Here is a 24,667-nt window from a genome sequence, read left to right on the forward strand (position 1 = left end):
AAGAAAAAGTGACTTTAAGGTCAAAGCCAGATCTTAGCTTTAAAAAGACTCAGTATCTTGGACAAACAAGATCTATATTTGCATACATGGATGTGAAGCGAGCAGTAAATCTTGTGCTTTGGGCTGCGAACTGATTACCCAAGGAAGGAACTTTTCCCGCAGCGTTGCACAACTGGCAGTGTTTTGCTTTCCTCGGGAGAGCGCTGTTACCTGCGGTTGGCTGGTGGGAGGGGAGGGAGAGGCAGGGAAGGAGAACAAGCTCTTGCGTTTGACCAGCGGACCGTGTGGTTCACGGGCCTGTAAGGAGCATGGTGCTGGGAAATTGGAGTGCCTCGGGTGCCTTTCTCTTCTTTGTGCAGCTTGGGTGGGGGACAGCCCTGAGCAGTTGCATTGCTGCCTGAAAGGGAGTAGCCTCGAGTGATACGTGCATGGGTGCGGAGTTTTCATTCGTTGATGTTGAGAAATGGTCTGGGACCTTAGATGGATGTAGTTTCAAGACTGCTTGCGAAGATGCCTCTTCCAGGCTTAGCCTTGCCTTCCCACAGCCCCTACTGTAGGTGATTCTGCTCCCCCTTCCTCGGTGTGAGCCCAAGCAGCCTAGAAGCATCTCCCTGCCAGAAGGTGCTCCCGGACCTGGTTGGGCTGTCCTAGCTGGAGGAATGGCTCAGCTGCACCTGGGCTGCGTAGATCGTGGAATCATTTAGGTTGAAAAAGACCTTCAAGATCATCAAGTCCAACTGTTAACTTAACAGTGCCATCCCACCACCAAGCTGTGTCCCTAAAAACACCTCGTCTACCCGTCTTTTAAATACCTCCAGGGATGGGGACTCGACCACTTCCCTGGGTAGACGGTCTCAGATCTTCTATAGATTTGTTGCATTTGTTCTGGATGAGAATGGAGGCGTTCAAGTGTGGTGTAGCATAAACATTACTCCAGTGTCTGAAAGGTGTAGTAGCTGGGTCCCTGTTACTCGGAGGATCTCCATGCCGTACTCTGTTTTGGAGGCCAGATGTGGCCTCAGTTTCGGTGGTGGTTAATGTATCCAGCAGTAGCTGGCATCTGTTTGTCAGTCAGGCGCACGTCGTCACTGAGGAAACAGGAAAGGAGGACTTCTTACAGCGGAAGTTGTCTTGACGAAACCTTTAAAAGTTATTAAAAGGAAAAGCAGATATCTCTGTGAAATACAGGCTTTTCAGCAGCAGAAATTTGGATGGGGGGAGAGTCTGGACAATGACTTCTGAGGTCTCTGAGTGAGGTTATGAAGCTGAACTTGAAAAGTCTTCTGTCAGATCTACAAATCATTACCCAAAACCACCTGTGGATATGAAAGAACACAAAGGCGTTATGCTCGGTCTTATTTCAGCTCTGATTCTTTGGGGGAACAAGGGTGGTGTGTTATTTTACCTCTCCTCAGCACCCGGGAAGCGTGTGGTGTTTAAATGTCTCTTGGAGGCGCAGCTCCCACCAGCTGATTTGTCTCGCTGACTTAAGGCTGCTACTGTGAACAGAACCAAGTTCTGCCTTCAGCAGCGACGTCAGTGTACAGCGTGTCTTTCTCTGCACTGCCCTCGCTGTTGCACAGACGCCAAGTGTTTGTGTACCTGCTTTGTGAGCCATGGCGGGGAAATCTGGCTGGAAAGATCCCTGCCGAGAAAACAAAAGGGAGGTGTGGAGAGAGAGTCACCACCTCGCTGCCCCACGGGATCGTTTCTCGGGCTCGGTTTGCAGAAAAGGCCCCTTGGCCATGCCAGCACAGCTGGGGGAGCGGAGTAGCGTGGCGTGAGCCAGCACTAAGAAACTGTGTGTCTGTCGTAGCCTTTCCTTAGTACTGATAATATCTGGTACCTGGAAGTTTAGGCAGATGCCACCCGTGCCCTACAGGTAGGGACGGGAAAGTGTGACTTGCCACATGCTGCGCTAATGAGTTCGTGACAGATGGAGCTGTAATGTAGGGCTTGAGAACGAACAGGCAGGGCGTCTAGCTGTTGGATGTCGGCACTGTCCTCGCAGTTACTTTCCTTTTTCCAGATGTGCAAGTCCGCTCGCTGGTATATTCTCTCAAGGAACACCTTAAGGAGGCAGTTAGATCCAAACCCATTCCCCACCAGTAACCAAGTGCTGCTCCCTTGACTTAATTCACCAGTCTATAGCCAGCCAGGTAGCAGCGGAAAGTTAGTTTATTTGTGACCACTCTGTAGTGCACCGTGTATGTAAAAGGTGCGGAATGGTCTTTAGCATGGGAGCACTGGAAGTTGGTAGATCCTGGGGGAACTCCTTTGGTGGTGGGCACTGAAGATGCATCTTCTAGGAGGGGAACAAAAAATAAGTGGGTTGGAGGATAACAAAGGGGGTATTGGGTGAATGGGAGTAAAAAGACATTTCTGGGCGTAGAAGGTGTCAAGGAATGTACAGGTGATGAGATGGGCAGTGGCGTGAAACAAATTGGGAAGGAATGGCATAGACTTGTTCCTGCTGAATTCCAGCTGTTCGGGGAACACAGCTGCATTTTATGCATGTGTTTTAATTCAAATATGTTTTTTGTTTTTTTCCCTTTCCCTTCTCACCTTCTTCTGTTTAAGTGAGAAGAAAGATGACCTAAGCACCATCCAGCTTTTGTGGTCAAGGGCAGGAGCAGGGGTAGGGCTGCCAGGAGGATGGCTTTACCTGGAAGCTTACGGAGGCAGCCTGCAAACAGAGGCCTTGTGTCCCATTGCACCCACCATCATGTTGTTGTGTTCCTGCTCACCTTCTTCAGGTAGGTTGAGAGTACCTCTGCACAGAGAATTGGTCATCTTGCTGAATTTGGGGAGGTGAGGGCATGTCCAAGGGAGGAAAATGAAGGTGAGGAAGTAGTCTTAACCTTTGGCTTGAAAACAAACTTCAAAGCCGGTCGTACTAACCAGTCTGGGAGTCATGCAGTAGGGGAGCTATGTGTGCTATGCCCCTGGGGAGTCCAGCCACAAACTGGGCTTGCACCAGAGGTGAGGCTGGCTGTGCCAAGCTGGCAGCAGTCTGTTGCAGAAGGGTGAACACGGGTGGGTGTGGGGAGGAACTAGCTGAAACGAGGAAGGAAGCAAACCCGAATGCTCGCAACTCTAATGCCTGTTCTGACTGATGGAACATAACTGTCGTTGCTTCTGGGGTCCTCTTCTCTCCCAAAAGTGCTGTTTGCAGAGGGTGGACAGGCCTCAAACAGAGAGGTCGCTCCTTCAGATCTGAAGGTCTGCTAGATTTGTTTGTTGAAAGCTTGTCTGTTACACCAGCTGACAACAGCTGGAATACCATACTGCCCCTCCTTACAAACTTTGCCTCGCTGACATTCTTTGCTCTTCACAGTGATACTGCCACTGATGCCTGATCTGTCTCTGGAAGAGCACTGGTAATGGTGGTTAGCTAGACGAGTGCATCTTCTCGCTTTTCTCTTTATTGGCATGGGTTTTTTTTTTTCTCTCCTGAGGTACCTAAATGTTTGTTGCACAGTCACCTTCTCTTTTGAAAATAAAAGAGGAGGTCCTTCCCAGCCAAGACCCTATTTCACAACTCCGCACTAAAATCAGTGTGCCTACCCATAATTTGGGGGCTCCCACTGCTGACTACCAACTCCAAAACTGCCAGTCCTCTGCTATGCTGCCTGCTTAGACAGCACGTATTTGTATTTTGCGTCCCACCCTTTTCCGCTTGACCTCCAGAGAAGATTTGGTCAACCTGTGCTTGTGTTTTTTCTGGCAGTTATTCCCTTCTCCATGCTTCCAGGAAGACATTCAGTAATGTCAAAGTCAGCATTTCCAGTCAATGGACTCCCTCCTGCCTAAACAGCACGGCCCCTGAGCTCCAGCCATATGAGGTAAGGACACAAGGGATAGGCAAATGCAAAGAAGGATGGGTACCTTCCAGTATGCTGGGCTTGTGGTGCTGAAGAGGTGCCTTTACCTTTCCATCAGGGACGCTTCTCAGAATGTGAGTGGGAACATCCAGGCGTCAGAATTGTAGTTTTCTGGATCATCAGGTGGTGGTGAAATCTTTCCTAGTGGTCCCTAGAGAGAGACTTCTCAAGAAGTTACAGTGTTCCAGCGGAAATGGGAACTGCAGGAGAGTCTCTGTAGTAGCACGGAGGTGGGGGGAAAAAAAGGGACCCTACCTCTGAAGTGCTGGAGGCAATAAATGAGAGCAGTTAATGGGCTTACAGGCCAGCCAAAGTAGGAGAGAAGGAAGCTATCTGAAAGTGCTGTCTGCTTATCCTAAATTGATACTGAAGTATGACCTTTTATCTTGTGTCTAAAAGGTCTGATTTCAAAAAATGCTCAACATCCAGTACCCCTTGTTCAGTACTCCTAGCTGCAGGGAAAGCAGTGGGAGTTTTGGCAGTGTTTATTTGCAGAAAAGGAAGTTGTGTACTGCTTGCACCTCACAAATGGGAATGCAAGAGCTACCTCCTGGCTCCTACCCGTAGTCCTTTTAAGGGCATGCTTATTTTTAGCAGTGGCTTGTCCCGACGCTTTTGAGAAGCAGAAGAAATCTTACATTAAGAGCTTGGTTGCAGGCCATGAGATCTATTAAAGCAGGGAGTTCCAAGTCGGTTGCTTGGGTGCTGTCTGCATTAGAAATCATTGGTTGTTTGAACGTTTGACTGGGGGGGGATGATAAATGCTGACTTTTTTTGATAAGGGAAAACAGAAAATTGGGCCCGTAATGTGTTCAGGATTTTATAGTATGGCAAAAAGGAATGAGCGTCTCGGGGTTGCTAAAATGACCTACAAGGTGTTTATATTTAGTTCCTTAACTGACGCTCAAACAACTAGTATATTGTGGAAGCTGTTTTGATAGTTTTAAATGATTTGGTGTTTGCTGGATGTTGAGGTGTATGTGTCTGATCAAGAAACATGGCTGAAGCGGTCCTTTTGGTATCAATTTCACTTACATCAGTTAAGAGTAAAGCGCATTTGGGGAAATTAATAGAACAGATAAAGGACATGAATAGAGAAGTCATGTGCTATCAGTTTTGAACTTTGGTGTATTTTCTTAAGTACAGTTCTTTATTTTTATGCTTAAAAATATTTTGTTTAAATTATAACAAAATATTTTGCAATTGTTTTGTGAGTAGGCCCTGGTATGATTTTACTAGGACAACTTAGATCTATACTTTTCAGCCTGTAAAGATTTGTGAGTTCTACGGAGGTTGTTTAATAAATTTAAGCCTAATGACAAAAGATTTGATTCTCTTTCTAAGACTCTTAATAGCTTGTGGACCTCCAGGGATCGCTGGTTAAAAGTTGAAAGCTACAGGTGTAAGTATGTGTTGGTGGCCTCAAGTGGCAAAAAGTATTTTTCAAGGGATTAATTATTTTTTTTGGACACATGAGACTTAAGCAGGAGCTGTGTCGCTAGGCCTTACCAATGTTACATCTTTTAAACTAAGTGGATGTGCAATTAGTGTTGTCTGTACAGGATATTCTCCTGGAGAGGTAGAATCAAATGAAAACTGATGATATTTGAGTTAGGTGCATCCGTAGGTCAGGTTTGGATTGGGTTTGTTTATTTGTTTTCTAATGGGGCCATGGTGGGGAGGGAAGAAAACTTTGTCCTGATTAACTTTATCAGTTCTTCAAGTCATCCTCAAAGCTTACTATTTTCATCTGATGTCACTAATCATAGTTTGGGGACAGTTGAGTCTTTTTCCCTTTTTTTGATCATATTGAAAGTAGAATGAAACTTGGGGTAAGCACAAAAAATAACAACATTAGTGACTGGAGTTCATTGTAAATACTTTCCAACCAGTCTATTTCTTCCCCTTGTTCCTTTTGTGTTCTTTCTTTTCTGTTTGTGGTCTGTCATTTCTTACTACGGTTGCTGCCACAAATACTTCAAGGGAATTATTCATTTAGTGAAGACAGCAGGATAAGTACAGAAGAGACACCTCACATAAAACAGAATATGCCTTTATTGTATTATTTATTAAGGTGCTCATCAGTGTTTCTGTGTGAGAAGACGTCTAACGGTTGCATCCTTGTTAGAAGCAGGGTTTGTTTTGCCAGTCATTTGTCCTGATCCAGGTAGAACGAGCATTTCTCACTTCTGGTTTGCTAGCTTGCCCTTTAGAAGTGAAGCGAAGTGGCAGTGGATGCTTTCTGCAGTAGATAATGCCAGAATTGTTCTTGATTTGATAATGAAAGTTTTTGAGGAAAGGGAGGTTGCTGGGGCCAGATGCTATTCCTCTTTGGAGTTGGGGTTTCCATTGAAAAAGAGTAGAATGAGCTATGCCTCTCCCTGTTTACCTGTTAAAATTTTCTCTCTGTAGCTCTGGAACAGCAACCTTTTATTTCCAAATGCAGAAGAAGCAACTCTCTTCTTGGGGACACTGGACACTATCTTTCTGTTTTCCTATGCTATGGTGAGTAAAACGAACCCAAAGCTGCTAAGCTTTGGTTGGATCTTATTGGGATGATCACACCCATGTTTGGAGGGGATGAACAGGATCTTCTTGGACTTGCCTAGTACTAATGCAGTTAGAAAGGTTAGTTCAGGACCAGATTCTTTTTCTGTTAGTTCTGCCTATGCCTGTCACCTGTGTGAAGATGCTTGTTAGAAACGCAAGAGAAATACTATCACTTCAGAATTTCTCACACCCCTGTCACCAGTGGGTGAGAGGGCTAGTTCTGTCTCTCCAAAAGTTCTTAGCTGAATTTTTTAAAAATTAGAAATTTAATGAACAACTATGAGCAGGGTTTCCTTGGTGGCGGAAGAAGTAGTTGAAATCGAACTGTAAGTTGGTATAACAACGACATTTGGATCGGCTTGACCCTTCTACGTCATTTTCATTCTTGCAGATAACAGATACAAATCGTGTGGCTTTGTTTAATGCTGTGTTTTGTTCTTAGGGTCTCTTTGTCAGTGGCATAGTTGGGGATCGCCTGAATTTACGCTGGGTTTTGTCCTTTGGCATGTGTTCCTCTGCTCTGGTGGTAAGTCGGAACATACTAGTGCGATTTAGAAATCTCTCTTAGGGTTTCTGGATAGGGTTTTACTTCAGGGGAGAAGAGGCTCTGTTTCTGTGTGAATCTGCTTGTGAGCTATAGCTGTGCCTCAGTGGTCTCAAAGTCTGTGTGTAAAACTTTGCCCTGGATGCACTTATCGCATTGTCTAAAGCACAGAGCTATGTTAGATGACTCACCTCTTCCTGAAATATCTATTTATGGATACTGTGTCAGAAGGAAATTCCTAAGTTTGAGGCACCGTCTAGAGACTTGATGCTTTTGTATAAGATTGGTCTATTTGGACTTTCGGGGACTGTTTTGTATTATAACTGTTCTCCCACCCCACATATGTTGTCATCAAGGCTTTTGCTTCCAAACACAGTCTTTGCTGTCTTCTTTAAAGGCCATGCTAATCATCCATTTACTTATTTTGTAATTGCTGGGAGGGCATGTGTCAAAAGAAAATGTCCACTTAAAACAAAAGGGTTCTTCAGGTTCTAAGCCACTGCAGATAAGTGTGAATCAGTTTTATCTCATTGTGGTTTTCTGGTTATTAAAGTAGTGGTAAAAATGTGTGGAGTGCTTTTGATTTACTCAGCAGCTACAAACTCCTCTATGGCCTATTGCGTTCCGCAAACACATGACCACAGACATGCATCGAGCACAGTGTGCCACAAAGTGTGTTTATTTTGGCTAGTTTGGGTTAGGGCTCTTAGTAATTTGAGACCTGGCTGTAGTATTTATGTTGAATTTTACGAAGATAAATGACTGTTGAGGGTTTTGTGTTTGCCTTGTGGATTCAGATGTCAGTACAATAGCAGATCAAGAGGCCACCGTATTTTTAGCGTTGTTACTGAAAGCATTTCTTTCTTTCTTTCTCCTCTCCTGTTATAACTGTGCTGTTTACAAAGATAAAAGTCTTTTGGAGTGGAAGTGCCCTGACAGCACATTTGTCTCTGGAATTGTTTGGGCTCTGGAGTCAGTGCTGTGGTGGCTCAGCAGAGGGTGCTGTTAGCTCTGAGCTCTTTCTTAAACAAAGCCAGGCTTGCTTCTGGCCTGGCCCCTGCGGGGGACCTTCTCCCTGAAATGTTAGTTCTTCTTTAGGACCATACTCCTGGCTGGCTTTCAGCAGTAGCTTCAGGGTTTCTTCTCTGTTTTGTTTTGCTTTGTTTTTCCCCTCCTCTCTAGGTATTCTTCTTTGGCACACTCACAGAATGGTTGCATTTCTACAACAAGTGGTTCTACTGCTGTCTCTGGGTTGTGAATGGCTTGCTGCAGTCCACTGGTTGGCCCTGTGTGGTTGCTGTCATGGGCAATTGGTTTGGAAAAGCTGGGTAAGTTGAGTTTTCTTTGGTGACTTACTTGTCTGACCTGCTGAGTGGCAGATCGAGCTGAAAGTCTCAAACCAAAAAGGCCAACTGTTAGGTCAGAATTGAAGTCATGTGGGATGAAATATGCCTTACTTGTTACTATTATCTCTCTTCTTTTTCCTTATTTTATTTTTTTTTCTGGAGCCACAGAACAGCTTGGTGTGAACACAACTGTGTGTGTTAAAGGCACAGGTTCAAGCTTCAGAAGTCTCAGTAGTGCAGAGTGGCTGAATTTCATTTTCATGCCACTGGAAAACCTGTTTCTGTCTGCTTACCACTGAAGAGACCGAATGGAAACTGACTCATTGTAGGTTCAACTCTGTCACTTCTGGGTATTGCAGATGAGCTCTAGCCATAGCTTGTAACTGTGTTGTTGCCAGCTCACTTCTGCTGTAACACAGGTGTTTCAGGATAGAACATTCCTCACTTATCTATTTGGTACCCCCCAAATTATTCTGTGTTTTAAGTGACCTTTGAGTCTTTTTGAAGCAGCCTGGGAGAATGCTGTAACTTTATTCATAAGCTAAAGTTCACTCAAATGTTGTTTCTTTGTCTTGCTCCTAATGTCCCCTCTCCCCGCATTGCCTTTTTCAAATTTTCTTCCCCTTTTGCAGGAGAGGTTTTGTGTTTGGACTCTGGAGTGCCTGTGCATCTGTGGGAAATATCCTCGGGGCGTTCCTTGCCTCCTGTGTCCTCAAATATGGCTATGAGGTAGGTATTGCTGTCTGGCTTCTAATTAGGACTGCATGTCTGATTGGGTTATGAGAGACTAGTTTCTTACACTGCGTCTGAGAGACAGCAGGTTCAGAGTGTCCAGTTTAATCTTCCTGAATTCTGTGGTAGCAAGCAGTAGGCAGAGTAGAAAGGATATTCCTTTCTTGACCCTTCCAAGTTGAGAGAAATGAGCCTGAGACTTCTTTGTAAATGGGACTGATGTTATCGAAGAGCCCTAGTGTTATAGTATACCCTCTTCTGACTTGCGTGGCTTTAAAGTGCTCTTCAGAGCCATCCATCACCGGTTCTCACTTAACTGAAGTCACTGCTGCTGAATAGTGGTGAGGTTCTGACAGGCATGGAAGCATAGCTTCTACAACTGGGAAGAGGCCAGGCACGCACTACGTTGCTGTAATGTGGCAGGTGGGCAACGGAATGCAGGGAATGTGAGTGAACCTGCGCATCTTGCAGCGCGTGACCTATGAGGACAGGCTAACAGAGCTGAGCTTGTCACTCTGGAGATGAGGAGGCTTAGGGTACCAAGTAGCAGTCTTCCAAAGCCTGCGAGAAGATTGCTGAGAAATCAGAGCCAGATTCGTTCCTGGGCTGCACAGTGAGAGTGCTAAAAAGCAGTGGGTCTGAAGTGAAGCAGGGACAGTTCCAACTGTATGTTTGGAAAACTGTTTCACTGTAGGTTAAGCATTGGAACAAGGGGCCAGAGCCTGGAGGATCTGTCTTTGGAGGATTTCAAGACCTGATTGAGCAAAGCCCTGAGCAACCTGGTCTGATTGTGGTGTTTGACCCTTCTTTGAGCAGTCCCTTCCAGTATAGCTGGATCTGTGGTTGTGTGTTGGGCGAGCTCCTTTCTCACTGCTGTCACCTCAGTACACTAAAGCAGCTGTTTCAATGTGCTCTTTCAGCTTAGCGAGAACCAAGTCTGTTCGGGACATGCACAGATCACTTCTTTCCAAGTTTCATGGATGTAGTTTGGGTTGATGTAGCTGTGTTTACTCTCTGACAGGGTTGGAATGTAAAGAAACCACGTTAGTCAGCGAAGCCTATGTGACCAAAAGTGTTTTAAAAACCAGTCTTTTATTTATTTATCTTCAGTATGCTTTCTTGGTGACTGCCTCAGTACAGTTTGCTGGAGGAGTCATTGTCTTCTTTGGGCTCCTGACGTCACCAAAGGAAGTGGGTAAGTAGAAGAGGGCTGTAGCATTTCAGTCCCTTTGTGGAAAGCAGATCTGCAGCTTTCCATGTAATACTAAAAGTACTGCTCCTTCTGAAAGCACTTATCTTCAGGGCTCTTATAAAATGGTATTGTGCTTCAGTGTATTTAATGGAGCAAATGCTTTACTTGCCAAGATCACATTAAATGCCACTGTGCATCATGTGTATAGGGTCTGGATATTTTAAAAAGCAAAATAAAATAAAAAAAAAGTTAAAAAGAAAAAAACCCAACCTGGTTCTAATATCTCCATTAGAATGTGTCTAGTTGTCGGTTTTTCTTCACCTGGAAAACCAATATTTTTTAAAGAAGCAGTAGGTAAACTGGTAACTGGCTATTGTAGAAGAAAATTATGCAAGCCTTAACTGTGCAGTGGGAAGGGAAAGTACTTCTTGTCTGCAGGTCTCCTGCAGCTGGTTAAATAGCTCTCAGGTTGGATATGGTCCTTCTCTGAGAAGATGGCAGGCAAGCCAAAGCGTAACAGGAAAACAAAAGAGCTTTTGGGCTTTGACAGGGCCACGGAGGAGGTTTCCCAGGTGCCTGCAAAGGCTATAAAGTTGCTAGCTCTAAAGCTACCGTAAAGAGTGCTCGTAAGAGCACTCAGCAGCCCAGAGAGCGCAGTGCAGTTCCTAGGGTTTCCGTTCCAGCGGAGGCGTTAACAGGCAGCAGCTGCCCGAGTAGCTGCTAGTACACTCAGCCTCCACGCTCAAGGGAAGTCATAGCAGGAGCCAGGCCCGAGGATCCCAACCACTAAATAAGGGGGGTAATGCACTAATTTGTTGTGTCTTCCAACTAATGGCCAGACACTCAGAACAGAAAGCCGACGCCAGGATCAGACAGAATACTTTCAAGAGCGCTAGAAGACAAAGGGTAGAAACTGGCGACACTGCAGAACACCATCTAGAAGAGTTTCTAAGCCAAAGGAGGATGGAGGTATGGGAGAGCGAGGGAATTGCTAGAAGGGAGAATTGCTTAAAAGAAGCGAGCGTAGCTTTAGAGTGGGGAGAGGGTGAACAGGTTGTGGTCCGTTTTTCCTGTTGCATATCCTTTGTAAAACTCAGGCCTCCCTGAGCTTGGAGCAGATGAAGACGGCGGTGCGGAGGAAGATGCCAACAGACCTTTAATGGGCAATGATGATGCAGATGATGATGACCGGAATTACTCTATTCAAGCAACTGACACTGACAACCAGCCAAAGGCCATTGGCTTTTTCCAGGCTTGTTGCCTCCCGGGTGTAGTACTGGTGAGGACACAGATTCTTGAGTGAGAACTGACTTAATGTTGTTAAACATAAAGCTGACTTTTTGTCTCCTCAGCATTTGTTGACATCACTGTTAGTGTGTTGGCCATGTGTTGTAGTTGTTGACATTTGACTTCTTACGCTGTTAAAACCTTGGGGTTGGGACTGTCAGCCTTGCGTGTGTGGATTATAACACTGTCCAGGTATGTGGTTGCGTGTTGCTCTTCCCATCGGACTCCTGCTTCGTTCAGTGTGTGTAATGAGCCAACTAAGGGCTGCAGAGATCCTGCCCTTTTGGCTGCTGAATTTAGAAGGAAGGCCATGAGCAAAGGTGGCTGTAGGATGCTTTCTTGGTAAGGTAGCTATGCTGCCCCGAGGAATGGGATTCTCACGGCTAGCTGAGCATCACACAGAACTCTGTGGTGCTGATATTGGGGTTTGTTGTTTTTTGTTTTTTTTTTTTTTAGTTGCCTTAAAGCAGAAAGCTTCTTCCTTGCTTATTAATCACTAGTCCACGAGTCATGCCAGAAGTCCTCCCAGACTGAACTGCTGAAAGGTTTATTTTTGTACTGCTTACTCTTTTCTCGTGTTCATAATTCCCCATTTGCCATAGTAATTGTGTAAATTCTAGAGATCTTCATTGTTGCACCAGGCTGCCTATTTCTGCTTTTTCCAAATTCTGAAGCATCCAGATTCTGCTCTGTGTTGTCCTTACACCAACAGTTTACATCCACTTTAGAATCTAGACAGAACCCCCTCAATTCTTAAAACTCTAGGTCCCATCTCAGATTTTAGCCATCATATTCTATAAACAGGAATTAACTGAGCTTTGTTTTTTTTTTTTTTAGTTGCCTTAAAGCAGAAAGCTGGCCTGAAAAGCCTTAATCAGCATGATGTAATGCGTGGCAAAGTAGGCGTGTTTTTTATAAACAGCTGGAAACAAGGCCTGATGATGCAGTTTCCACATATCCTCATCCTGTCCCTTGTGTGAGAACATGTACTTCTGCATCAGCAGTATTGCCCAATTCATGGATTTGGTTCAGCTGAAAAATTAATCTGCCATTAAGAAACAATGTTAACTTTCTGTGTCAGTGGGCTGTGTGCCCCCTGAATACTAGAACCGGTACAAGAAAGGGGGCAGGGTGGCTGACTCAGTAATGCAGTGTGAGCTGTCTGGATTTGATGATGAAGCAGAACTACTGAATGGACGGTATTGCCAGGTAACCTGGAAGGGATGGGTGGATTGTCAGGGTTTAGAGTGCTGGACAACCAGTTCTGTTGTTAAGACCTTGGTTGAGGGATGGCAAAAGGAAGCCTACCCATCTTGAGTTCTTTCCTAATACGGCTAAATGCCGTATAAACTATGGCTCTGGTTTGGTGGTGCTAAGAATGGGCTGATGTACAAAGAACATTTAGGCAAAATTTCATAGTGGTGGAGGCTGCCTCAGTTGATGTTCATTGGTCAGAACATAAGGAGGTACTACACAACTGGTGTTGCTGTTTCTGTACTTGGGATTTTGAAGACACGTTCTGGGCATTAACCCAGCAACATGAACATCTCTGTGTCTGTGAGTTTTATCTGATGTCAGACCAGTGCCCAGCCAAACCAGGTCACTATGTCAGATCAGTGAGAGACCAAATACTGAGGCAACCTACAAAGCCTTGTCAAGATTCTGCAAAGACTTTGTTTGACATATTTTTTCATAGTTCCTCTTTTCTCCTGCTGAGTGATATGGTGGAAGACAGCTTTCCCCTGAGCCTCTAGAAATTCCATGTTTAATCACTCAGACGAGCTGGTAGACAGTTTCTAAGCACGTTGTAATAAATATCGCTTCGTACAGTGCAGTTCTCACACCTAGAGGCAGGAGAACTCTTACCCAATATCCCTGTGTCTTACATGTGTGGTGAAGATTAGTTTGTGTCCTGTAAGACTGAAAAAGCATTAATAATACACCTTAAAAGGATGTATCTATTAAAATAATATAAATTCAGAATAGATGATTTTGTGGAGTTTAATATAGAAAAAGATCTGCTTTTTGAAATTCAAAGACAGGTACGTACATACACATACAGTCTCAAAACCTGTGATTCTAACAGGCTGGTTTTTTCCACCATCATTCTCGTTTACCTCTTCAAATACGGGTTCCTTGAACTGCCATGTCAGTGTTTATCAGGAGGCCTTACTGAAATAGTGTGCCTTGTCCCTCTGCATGCTGGGGCCAGCCATCCCAGAGAACAAATCTTTGCCACACGCTCTAAAGAAGGAGATCTCCTGCTAGCTAAGGAGAACTTGAGCCCGGCAGCCAAAAGCAGGAGGTTGTCTCAGCTGTTGGGTTTGGAAGCACGTGCTTAGCTTTGGCCAAACCTTTCATCTTGTGTCCTGGAATACCTGCCTGGGGATTGTAAACGAAGCTTTCTCATCTGATGCTGTAAGCAGATGAGCCTGCTGAGCAGCAAAAGGTAGCACAGAGGAACTACTTCAGACAACTTTTCTCAGCATGATGCGCAGACGACTATATCTCAAGCTTGTTTCATGTTATGTGGTTGGCTCCCTTCTCTTCAGAAGGTGAATTAAATTCCCTTTATTTTTTGAAGCCCGGTGTCATTTCGTCTCAAGATTACACTGAAAGTGTTTTAACCCATTGCATTCAGTGGAAAGAAAATAAGCTTCGTGACAGTGATTTTTGTATTCCTGGGTTCCCTTTGATGTTCAGCATTAAGCTTTCATAATGCTGCCATCTTAGGTGAAATGCAGAAGCACTTCCCCCTGAAAGCTTTAGCTGGGTACAGAGCTTTATGGGAAGAAGCAGAAACACTGTTTGTATTTCTCAAGTGCTGACTGTTTACTGGCCCTCTCTTTGTTCCAGTACTCTTTGGCCTATGCCTGCCTGAAACTGGTGAATTACTCATTCTTTTTCTGGCTGCCCTTCTACCTCAGCAACAATTTTGGATGGAAGGAAGCAGAAGCTGACCAGCTCTCAATCTGGTATGATGTGGGAGGAATCATAGGTGAGTGACCAAGTGAATGACATCTTCCTGCTAGCGTTTGAAAAGGAAGGACAGTGAATGCAGCTCAGAGCAGACATGTTCAGCTGTTTACTGATCTAGCTGTTTACTGAATATATGAAAAGTCTAGTTATGTATGTGGCTGCTTGGCTGTTCATTTTTTGGTTTTTATTTTTTTCCTAAAACACAGAGTATGTGAGCCCCCTAAAGAGTTTAGATGTAATTTAAAGGACATGATCATATTCTTGGATGTTGCCCCAGTGGGCATTTTTCCTTACTCACTCGGACTTCTTGAAAAGTGCTATGTACAAAATAGTTGTTTCTGCTGCTTGCTACTTCCTTCTGACAGGTACCCTTGAGGGAATGTTTAGATCTGGACTTACTGGGTTCTGTACTGTCCCTTCTGTCCTGTATTTTTAAGAACAGACTCGGTGCAGATCTCAGCAGAGCAGGCACAACTTTGTTATGTTCAGAAATAAAATCTAATTGCACTTGTTTCTGCTGGCTGCAAAATCTGACCCTATTCCTCCAGAATAAAGACCATATTGTGTATGTGTTTAGACTTCCACTCTCCTGTGCTCAGTTTCTTGCTTTATTACCTTGTCCAGTTAGCTTTCCTAGAATAGACATCCTTGTTTTGGTCTGTTCAGGGTCATTTTTTTTGCCTCTGTGGCCTTTTCTATGTTAGGCTTTCTCAACATTCTAGTTTTTACCAGCGGAGCAGTTCCTACACAGGTAGCAATAACACATAACATGATTTTTATCAGCTATCAGCATTTGTTGCAATTAGTTGCACCTACCCTAAGTAGGTGAGACAGTAGGGAATATGAGGCCCCTGTGTGCTAATGCTTTCCCTATGAAAAAGAATGCCTTTTCCTGCACTTTCCGTTAAAGAAAACAGAAACGATGTTAAGCTTGCTTACATCCAGAGCTGGGGTGATCCTAGAGCTGTGATGGTCCTACAGGGGAAGGAAAAAGAAAGCAGGAGCATTGGCTAGTTGTGTGCCAGAAAAAAAGTAGTAATAAATTCCTGGGAAAGCAGTGTGAGTAGTTTTCCCTGCTCTATCTGAGCCACTTAAGTTTACTGTTGTGTCTGTGTGGGGAGCAGTAAGGGCAGGAGACTTCGTTTTCAGGATTTTAGAGAGAATGAGTATTGATGAGAAGGCAAGAGGCCACTGTGCTCAGTGAAATGAGTTTTGTTCGAGGCGTTAGCATCCTGAACCTGACAATGATTTATTTTTTTGCAGGTGGGACTATCCAGGGCTTGATTTCTGATGTGCTACAGAAGAGAGCTCCAGTGCTAGCAATTAGCCTGCTCTTTGCTGTAGGCTCTCTTTTTGGATACAGCCGTGAGTATGCTTTTGCTGTGCAGTGATAAGAGGTTCATTCGGTGGTGCTTAGAGAGAACCAGAGCACAGCCTGTTCTAATTATGTTTTCTGGTCTTGAAACTGCTTCTGGATCAGTATGGCGCCTTTTGGTCTATTGTGCCTCAAGTGTGGTACTGCACAGAAAGAAATCTCTTCTCTGGTTAATGAGGTGGAAAAGAATTAGCTGAGTGGTTGGATTTCCCTGTGCTGGTGAGTTACGGTACTGATCCTTCTCCAGTGTCGGTGAGATTTTTGGCATTGTCATTATATCAACACCACAACTGGCAGAGCAGGGAATCTCAGTTGCATCCCTATAGTAAGAGGAAAGAGAATCTGGGCACAGATTTGTGCTGGAGTATATATACGTTACAAAGAGTCAGAAGCTCTTAAGACTTAACCACTTATGCTTCTGTAAGTGGTGAAATTGAGTTTCTGCCTCTTTTATAATAGATACAGTTCTCAGCGATTGGTTATTGAAAGGAGTCTGCCAGGGAAACTGAGTAGGAGGAGACAGGCAGATCTCATTTCTATGAAACATCTGTGAAGCTCTTCCAAGGGTAGCAGTTTTGCATCTTCAGACAGAAAGGTCCTGTGGTACCAGAGTGCTTTAACTCCCTGGAATGTCATTTCACTTCTCCGTGTCTTCCTCCAAAATAGGGACCGGCTTTTATAGAGCACTTTGAGATCTGTGGACAGATACCACTGCCAGAGCTGGACACAAACAGTAGAGCATGCCTTTCAGAACCAGGCTGGCTTACTTGTTCAGTCTCAAAGTAAGGTCAATAAGGTATAATCATTAAATAGCAAGGATTGAGTTTGGTGGCGTTTTATAGGCTCATGTGCTGACTCATTACTTTCAAAAGTGAATTGGAAGCAAATATAAAGTTATTGCTGATGAAGTTTGAAGTTTGCTCTAGAGAGCAGAGCAGCCAGAGGTCCAAGTGTCTCGTGCTTAACTCTGTCCCGCCAGGTACAGAAGGCTCAGACAGGTGATGCAAAGTTACTGCAGTGTGATAATTAAATTCTATCAGCCAAACCAGGAAACCTTTTCATGCTCATAGCATGTTGCCCATAAGAGTAATAATGGCCTGATAATATGTGAAGAGGGCTGCAACTTGCCTTACGCGTGGTAACTTGACCATGTGTGGGCCCTAAGTTGAAGCAGTGAGCAAGGAATTCAGGTGATGCCTGGAAGTGAGGTATCGGGGAAGACAGTGTCTGAAAAGGACTGAGAGACTGTAGTGGAAAACCAGCTGCGTGTACACAGTGTGAGGCTGTTCCTGGAAAGGCAAGCAGAACCGGTAGATACCCAAGCATGGCTTTGTAAGGAGGAGTGAAGTTATGGGGGGTTGCGTTTTTTACTTTATTGTGCAGCGTTGTTTAGGCAGTTGCTGGAGTACTACCTCCAGATCTAATCTCTGTATTTTAAAAAAGATCCTGGAAGATTCAGAACGAGTGGAAGGGTGATTCAAGTGCTGAATACTTTATGATGGGAGAGGTTGAGTTGAGTCTTAACTTCCCCAGAGAGACAGAGGGAGGATTCTCTTACTATTCAAATGGACTTTCAAGGTGGGTAAATGCAAGCTCTGTCATAGAAAGAGGCATGACAAGGGCTGAAACACAGAGCCAGGCAAATCTGATATCGAAATAGGGCACAAAATTTTAATGGCAAAGGTGATTTTTCTGCTGTAAAGTGCTCTAGGGAAACTTCTGGGTCTTTAGTCTCTAAATGCCTTTGCAGCAAGACTAATCTCTGTAAAAGTCTCTGGTCAGGTAGAAGTTACTGGTGTCACTATGTCGCTAATTGAACAGGCAGTTCAAACTGGATGTGTGCATGCTTCTTTCTGATCCTAAATAAGTTGCTTTCTCAGGTTCATTTGTTTTGTTTGGTCTTTCTCTTGCAGGTTCTCCAAACAGCAAACCTATCAATGCTGTGATCATGGCAATTACAGGTATCTTATCAAATGTCAGTATCAACTGCAGAAAAATCTGTAACACCAGCCTCAGGTGGTGGTAATGCATTTGTGTGTGCTGCCATCTCTGCTGGCTTTGCAGAAAGAGTAAAAGCTGAGGCCCAATTTCTGTTACTTTTGGAATACAGCTGTAGAAAACTGCCTTACAGAGAGAGGTATAGAATATAGACTGTATAGAATAATGGCTTGGAACTAAAGGGGTCTGCCTTGGCTCAGTATGATGAGGACGGATTTATGCCAAAATAGCTGTCAGTGATCTGGTATCTGAGGAAGTGTATATATGGCAAAGTCATGAGCTGCAGCTCGAATTTGAGGGTGTTTGTCTGTCAGAACCCCAAATGCCCTGTGTACTGTGAGAGGTCACAAGCTTTGTCTGCTACCAGACACACTATACTGTGTTATGGAATTAAGATTAGCCTGCATGAATAGAGCCTTTCTTTTCAAACACTCCCACTTTAGAACTCTCTGTCCTGTTGCATTTTTTTTTTCCATCTCCTTCACCAGTCCCTGGAGACTGAGGCAGTAGTATGGGGGTATAGTACTCCAAAGCAGAGATGCGTCTACATCTGCTTTGTGTTGAGGGTGTATATATGCGTGCTGTTCAGAAGCAGCTCTCTGTATTCGGTTTGGTGTGTCCTGACTCTTCTTGCAGAGTGTGCCACAGCTAATTACCTCGTTTTTGCTGTTGGATGAAAATGTGCTTGCTGGCAATTTCTGTGTGTGTACTTGAGGTACACAGGGTGTGCCATGACCATGTGCTTCAGCTCTGAGGGTACACTTCTGCCTACAGTTAGTCTGCGATCACTGTCCCTAGACTTAATCCTTTTCCTGAGCTTTGCATGGTAGAAAAATCTGTGTTTTGAAGATGTTCTGTTGAGGAACTACCCTCTTGCTTGCTTTGCACCAAGACTCTTTTCTTGGCACTTCCAGGATTTTTCATCGGAGGCCCTTCTAACATGATCAGTTCTGCAATTTCTGCTGACCTGGGGCGCCAGGATCTGGTGAAAGGCAGCAGCGAGGCTCTGGCAACAGTCACGGGAATTGTGGATGGAACTGGCAGTATTGGTGCTGCAATGGGCCAGGTGAGGCTACCAAAGGAAAACAGAGGTCTGGGGAAGGAGGCAAAGAGTCTGTTGTGGTTAGAGATGTTAGCTTATTTCTCAATCTAAAGTTGCATGGAGAGAGAGAGGAAGAGAGGGTTGGTTTGGTTGGTGGTTTTAAAAAATATTTATTTATTTAAGAAACAACCAAGAGAACACGTGTGTGTTAAGCTTCCAGTGGAAGCAGTTGAATTAAGAACTAAACTAAGTATTCATAGTGCTAATGTTATGGCATTTTCACAATTCAAATGAATTTTGGAGACTTTCATATCCTGAACTCCAAAAAGCAAGTAAAGGTCAGCTTCACAGAGAGTGAAAATAAAATATTTTGAAGTTTGGGATTTTTTTGTTCAAAGGTAATAGCAAAATCTTTGCTTACAGAGTTTACCTGTATAACAGAATAAAATTAGAATACCTATGATGAACGTTACAGCATTTATAAAGTAATTTAAAATGTGCTTTTAGTTGTGGTCCTCCTTTTTATCTATGGATGTCTCTTACACCTTGTAAATCCAGCACCAGCTGCTTTGATAGTCCTCACGGTATGCTGCCAGAAGTCTGAAGACTAGACTGTTGCAGAAAAGGAAGCTGACGGTGTGCCCACTGGGGACATTCTTTCTTCTCAAATACAAGTGTTAACTATGTGGAAGAACGCAGTGGTGCTTTGGGGAGGGGAGGATGTAGTAGAAAGATCGGAGCCAGTTCTATTCCAGGTATCCTCTAGCGCTGGTAAAATACCTAGAATGCAGGCAAGGCACGCAAGTTTATTTTCTGGAAAGAGATTTGGGGTTGTACTTGCCTGATAAATATAATCCTTCAGTCTTTATTTCGTAGGAAAGATGCTGCTTACCTCCCTTAAACATGGAAAATTGCAAGTGCTTTGTGGACACCTTGAAGTGCACTGTTACACTCAGTGTTGTTCTTGCATTGTCTACAGTGTTTCTGTCTTCCCACACACAGACCATACGTCATCATAAAAATTGGGTCTTTTAGTTCTGAAAAATTCCACCTGCCTCCCATTCGAACATTGCATTTGTTTCAACAGACAACCATGATGTCATTCTGGGGGTGTGTGAATAACATCAAACGCACAATGAACATGTTAGAAATTCAGATCCTGTTCTGTGCTAATATACCCAGGAGTGGAGAAGGGAGGCCCTTGTACAGCATCTGAATATAAATCTGCTAATAGGGAATACATTTTTGTTTTGTAGCCTGCCTAGTCCCATTGAACTAGGATTCAGTTCAGAACAGACTGTAGTCTCAAGTGTCTTGCCTACGATGAAGGGTTAAGTAGTTAGTGGTTGCGCAGCTCTTGAAAATGCGTCCTGTGTAATTTATAAGCCATTCTAGAGCTTTTAGTTCTTCTGAGAGTACTTACATCCACTTATGTCCCAGTGTTCAGTGCAAAAACCTTGTATGCAGCGGAGTCAATTTGTCACCCTTTGAAACTGTAGTTCGGTTCTGTCTTTATGCTGCTCTGAGTTACTGTAAGGCTTCAGGATGGTATCTCAGCTTTGCTGAGACTGTGGGTTTTATACAGAAAGGCTGCTGTCCTGAGTCATCTCTTCTGATGGGAAAAGATCAGCTGGAAGGTTTTGTGATCGGCTCTGTATGGAGTGTTAACAGCCCACAAATTCTAGAAAATGAGAGAGCAATGCCTGAAAGTCATGCTTATCTTCCCAGTTTGAAATTTTTTTTTTTTTTTGCCTTTCTTTTTAGTATCTGGTGTCTTTGATCCAGGAGAACCTGGGATGGATGTGGGTTTTCTATTTCTTTATCCTAATGGTAAGAAATCTCCTTTTTTAAAATTCTTTGTCAAAGTTCAATTTGCAATAGAAAGTTTTTGTGAGAACCTGAAAATTGTGACTTAGACACGCAATCTATTTCTGCAGCAGCTGCAGGCTGTGATGCCATTCTCAAAGTGGTCTATGATGTGCCTTTGCCTCAGAGTGCCCGAATCAACTGGGTTCCTTTTGGATCCTTTAGAGTCACGTTGGCAAACAGGAACTGAGATTGTGGCAGAGGTCACAAAAATCCTTGCCTAAAAATACCAGTATGCATTTCCTAAAGCTCATGCCGCCTGACTGACTTCCAAGGCAGGACTTTTTCCTCCTTCATCTCCACGATACATAGTTCCTAGTATTTTCAGGGAGCTGGAGTTCAGCTGCTTGTTTGCTAGCCCTTGAAGATTAGTGGAAGGAGCAGTGAGGATGTTGAAACTAAAATGAGAATGCCTTGCCCTGATATACCACTGGGGGAGAAGACCATTCAGGCCCTGATCTCTCCAGCATTGCTCCAGTGGTGAATGCTGTACAATTCACCCGTTCTTCCCTGCTGGAAGTGCCAGGAGTTGCCTTTGCAGCTGTGCTGACAAGGGAAAAGGCTGCTTTGGTAAGCAGCAGAGGTGGCCGGGAGGAAGGCCGCTGAGGAGGTGAAGAGCTTATCTTCTTTCTGAAGAGAAGATCGTGACAGCTGAAATCATACGAGCTTTTCTGCAAGCTCAGCCCTTCCATCTCCTGTGCCACTTTGTCATCGCTTCTCTTAGCCTGTATCTTTCTGGGGAGGCCTTGAATGCGCATTGGAGTGCAGGATGGCGGCAGCTATGGTTGCTCTGTGCTAACTCTCCTGAATATGCTTCTTTTCACAGACGAGTTCAACAATCCTGTTCATTTCACCATTAATAGTGAGGGAGGTCAAATTGCTTCTGCATGAGCGGCGCCTGCGAATGCTGGCTGAGTGACTTCTGCTTGCCTCTGGAAGGACTGTCGTACAGACACTAATCAAAACTCTGGGAGGCTTGTTTCTTACATCCTCCGGGTTCGGACTAATTCAAAACGGCTCTGCAAGACCCGACTGACCTGCCTTTGCGAGCTCAGTAGCGAAGCGCCAAATACCCGTCCTGAGACCACCCGCATCATGGAGCTGCTGGCCTAAACTAGACAATCCATGGGACTGGCGGGTTGTCCCGGCCTGCCAGACTCTTCCATGTCAGCAGTCACACAAGGGTCTTCTGGTGGGTGGTCTCACTGCTATACCCTTTCTTATTTATTTCTGAATGTCCTGACCAAAGGTCAACTGTTTAAAACCGATGGTGGAGAGGCTGTCTTGCAAGGAATTTTGATGCCCTGTTGTGCCGGTGAAATCATACAGTGCATTTCATGGGTAGTCTAAATTTACGATCACTTTAGCTTTTAGAAAGGGCAAAAATAATTATTTGGAATTTGCGCTGTCCAGTTCTTCAGAAAAATGCTGTTGCTAAGTCTCTGCACAGGCAGACCTCTGCTATCCTTAGCTATTAACTCTCACGTATTCCAGTAGATTCACATGGAGAAGTTGCCTCCATATTTGTTTTTAGCATTTTTTAATAATAATAATAATAGTAATATTACTAATCTCTGGGAAATGAGATTTCAGTTTTTAACTATTTAAGCAGACAAATAGTGTGCAATACTTTACTGTGATCTCTCAGAATAAGCCTTAATCGATCCTTTGTGTCTAAAGGATCTTTGAATGGCTTTGGGGATCAGTAACGGGACACAAATACTTTCACTACTGCTTTGAACTCTGATCAATACTGACCAAAATGGGACCGTTGGGTGATCCTCTCAAGGAAGCTGGTGTCTCTTGATTTCATAGTCATTGAGCAACTGCTCATCTCCAGCAAAGAGAACGAGGATGGAATTGAAGGCATTTAAGGGACCTGGCTGCTCCCGGGCATGGGCTTCCAGACAGGGACTGAAGCGTACTCACGGAATAGCATCAATGAGCAAGTCCTCTGCCTACAGCTGCCTAGGGCACCTCAAGCCCCAGGGTTTTACAGCTTGAGTTGAATCTTGAAGAGAAAGGCAAATGCAAGTCAGCACTAAAAACACGTGACTGCGCTCAGCGTGGGGGTATTTGAGTATTTTGCCGTGCTGCGGTAAGCGGGGTGACTGACTGACTGACACCTCTAGCGTTTGTTGGTGATGTTAATGGGGTCGTCGAGTAACTTCTCAACAAATTGTTTTCTGCTTATGCCTTGGGATGTTTTGTTGTAATAGGTAGGTGTTAACCAGCAGAACTTCCGATCAAAACCATCTCTAGTCAGCGATGCCTGGATGGGGGTGGGGGGCAGGAAAATTCTTGGAGCTGAAAATTTGAAACTTTTTAAATGGGAAAAGTTGCCTTTTTAAAATGTACAGTGAATATTAGTTTCTTTTTTTAAATTTATGAATGTCTGGTTTTATTCATGTGTTGATTGTAATGAGTGGAACATTATTAGTGCCTTATGGTTTTCCTGTATGGAACGGTTGCTTGGTGATTGCTGCTTCTGCAGCGACGCGATGGCTCTGTGCGCAGCTTTGCTTTCTGTGAAACTCAGTTGCTCCATTTTACACTCTGAGAGTCTCTTTCTTTCTTTCTCGGTGGAGGTGATTCTTGCATTTTTTGCTAACCCTCGAAAAATTTCTGTGCTTGGGAAAACAATGACATTAAGCTGATGAGGGACCTGAATCCTGTTCTTGTCTCTTCTCATTCCCATTCCAATTTTTGCCTGTATAATTAGAGCAGGAGGCTGAGAATCCATCATCCTGTTCTCAGAATTATGCCCTGGGGTTAGTGTTCACATCCCAAACCACTCATTAGCCCCTGCACAAACAGGATCAAAACCCCCTGAAATTCAGTTCTTAAAATTGATGGCGGCACCGTTTGCCCCAGCCACGGTGTCTGAGAATCTGTGGCTTCAAATTCCAACCTGGATGAGCTTTTCGGCCGGCCGGCTGGGCGCTAGATAAGCTTCTGGTGAAAGGTGGGGTGGGAAAGGGATGTCGCTGGGGCCAGGGGGAGGAGAGACAGGCCCCCTGTAACAAATGGTTTCCTGTAAACAGTTCTGTCCCCTCTTGAGAAGTGTCAGATGTGTTGCGAGCCCTGCAAACGCAAGCCGCCCGGCAGCTCGCATGTAAGTGTGCGGCGGTGCTTTGAGGCCACCCTCAATTAGCGAGGCGTGCCTACGACTTCAGGGCTGTTTTGTTGTTGTTGTCATCCTGGATTTCTGGTTCCGTGTGCTTCCTCAAGGTGCTCGGATGGAGAAAGGTTTTCAATCTGATCACGTCCAAACTGATCTCATGTGAATAAACTTACTTTGACTTGGTCTGGGCTAATTCTTCCACGTGCTTTATTCCTCTCTTCTCAGTGCGGTTCTGCTGAGCGTGCTTCTCTTCCCCCTCATTATAGGCCTAGCTCTAACAGCTGCTTTTCACTCTGCTGTGAAGACCTGAGCCCTGGCTAACCCCGAAACCAAACCCTCATCCCAACCCAAAAGGGGACGGTGTTCCCACGTGCTGCGGTTTGGCACTCCTCCTGATCAGTCTCACGAGCAGCTTTGTGAGAGTCCCCTAACAGAGATGCCCATAACGGTGTAATTAATGGTCTTAAATAAAGAAGCCAGAACATGTACTTGGTTTTACTCATTTATTTGTTGATCTGCATGTAGAAGTCAGGTGTTCTTCCCTTGAAATTAAACATTGCTGGCCCTGCTGTGCCTTCTCTCCTGTGGCTTGTTTCTTTAAACACAAACCCACACCTATGCCTGGCTGTGTTGAAATGGACACAGCGGGGAACTTTGTAATTGTGGGGTTTTTTATAGTTTACCCTCAATTCAGAGTTGAGCACAATACTGCGGTGCTGGAGAAACCCCTATGCCTGCACCTTCTGGT

At 44.5% G+C, this 24,667-nt stretch overlaps 1 protein-coding gene across 1 annotated transcript; it reads left to right on the forward strand.

Annotated features, from left to right (window-relative positions):
* The first annotated feature begins 830 nt into the window (after positions 1 to 830).
* SLC37A3 (solute carrier family 37 member 3) lies at positions 831 to 24,101 on the forward strand. Its single transcript, XM_009649232.2, has 15 exons — positions 831 to 1,780; positions 2,581 to 2,756; positions 3,731 to 3,845; positions 6,297 to 6,389; positions 6,877 to 6,960; positions 8,161 to 8,306; positions 8,957 to 9,053; positions 10,167 to 10,251; positions 11,346 to 11,527; positions 14,392 to 14,533; positions 15,778 to 15,879; positions 17,803 to 17,850; positions 18,802 to 18,953; positions 20,694 to 20,759; positions 21,622 to 24,101. Exons 2-15 carry the CDS (start codon positions 2,656 to 2,658, stop codon positions 21,712 to 21,714), a joined length of 1,506 nt encoding a protein of 501 aa, XP_009647527.1. The 5' UTR covers positions 831 to 1,780; positions 2,581 to 2,655; the 3' UTR covers positions 21,715 to 24,101.
* The last annotated feature ends 566 nt before the right edge of the window (positions 24,102 to 24,667 follow it).

The sequence above is a fragment of the Egretta garzetta genome, unplaced genomic scaffold (assembly GCF_000687185.1).
Source record: "Egretta garzetta isolate BGI_Z169 unplaced genomic scaffold, ASM68718v1 scaffold321, whole genome shotgun sequence".
Lineage (NCBI taxonomy): Eukaryota > Metazoa > Chordata > Aves > Pelecaniformes > Ardeidae > Egretta > Egretta garzetta.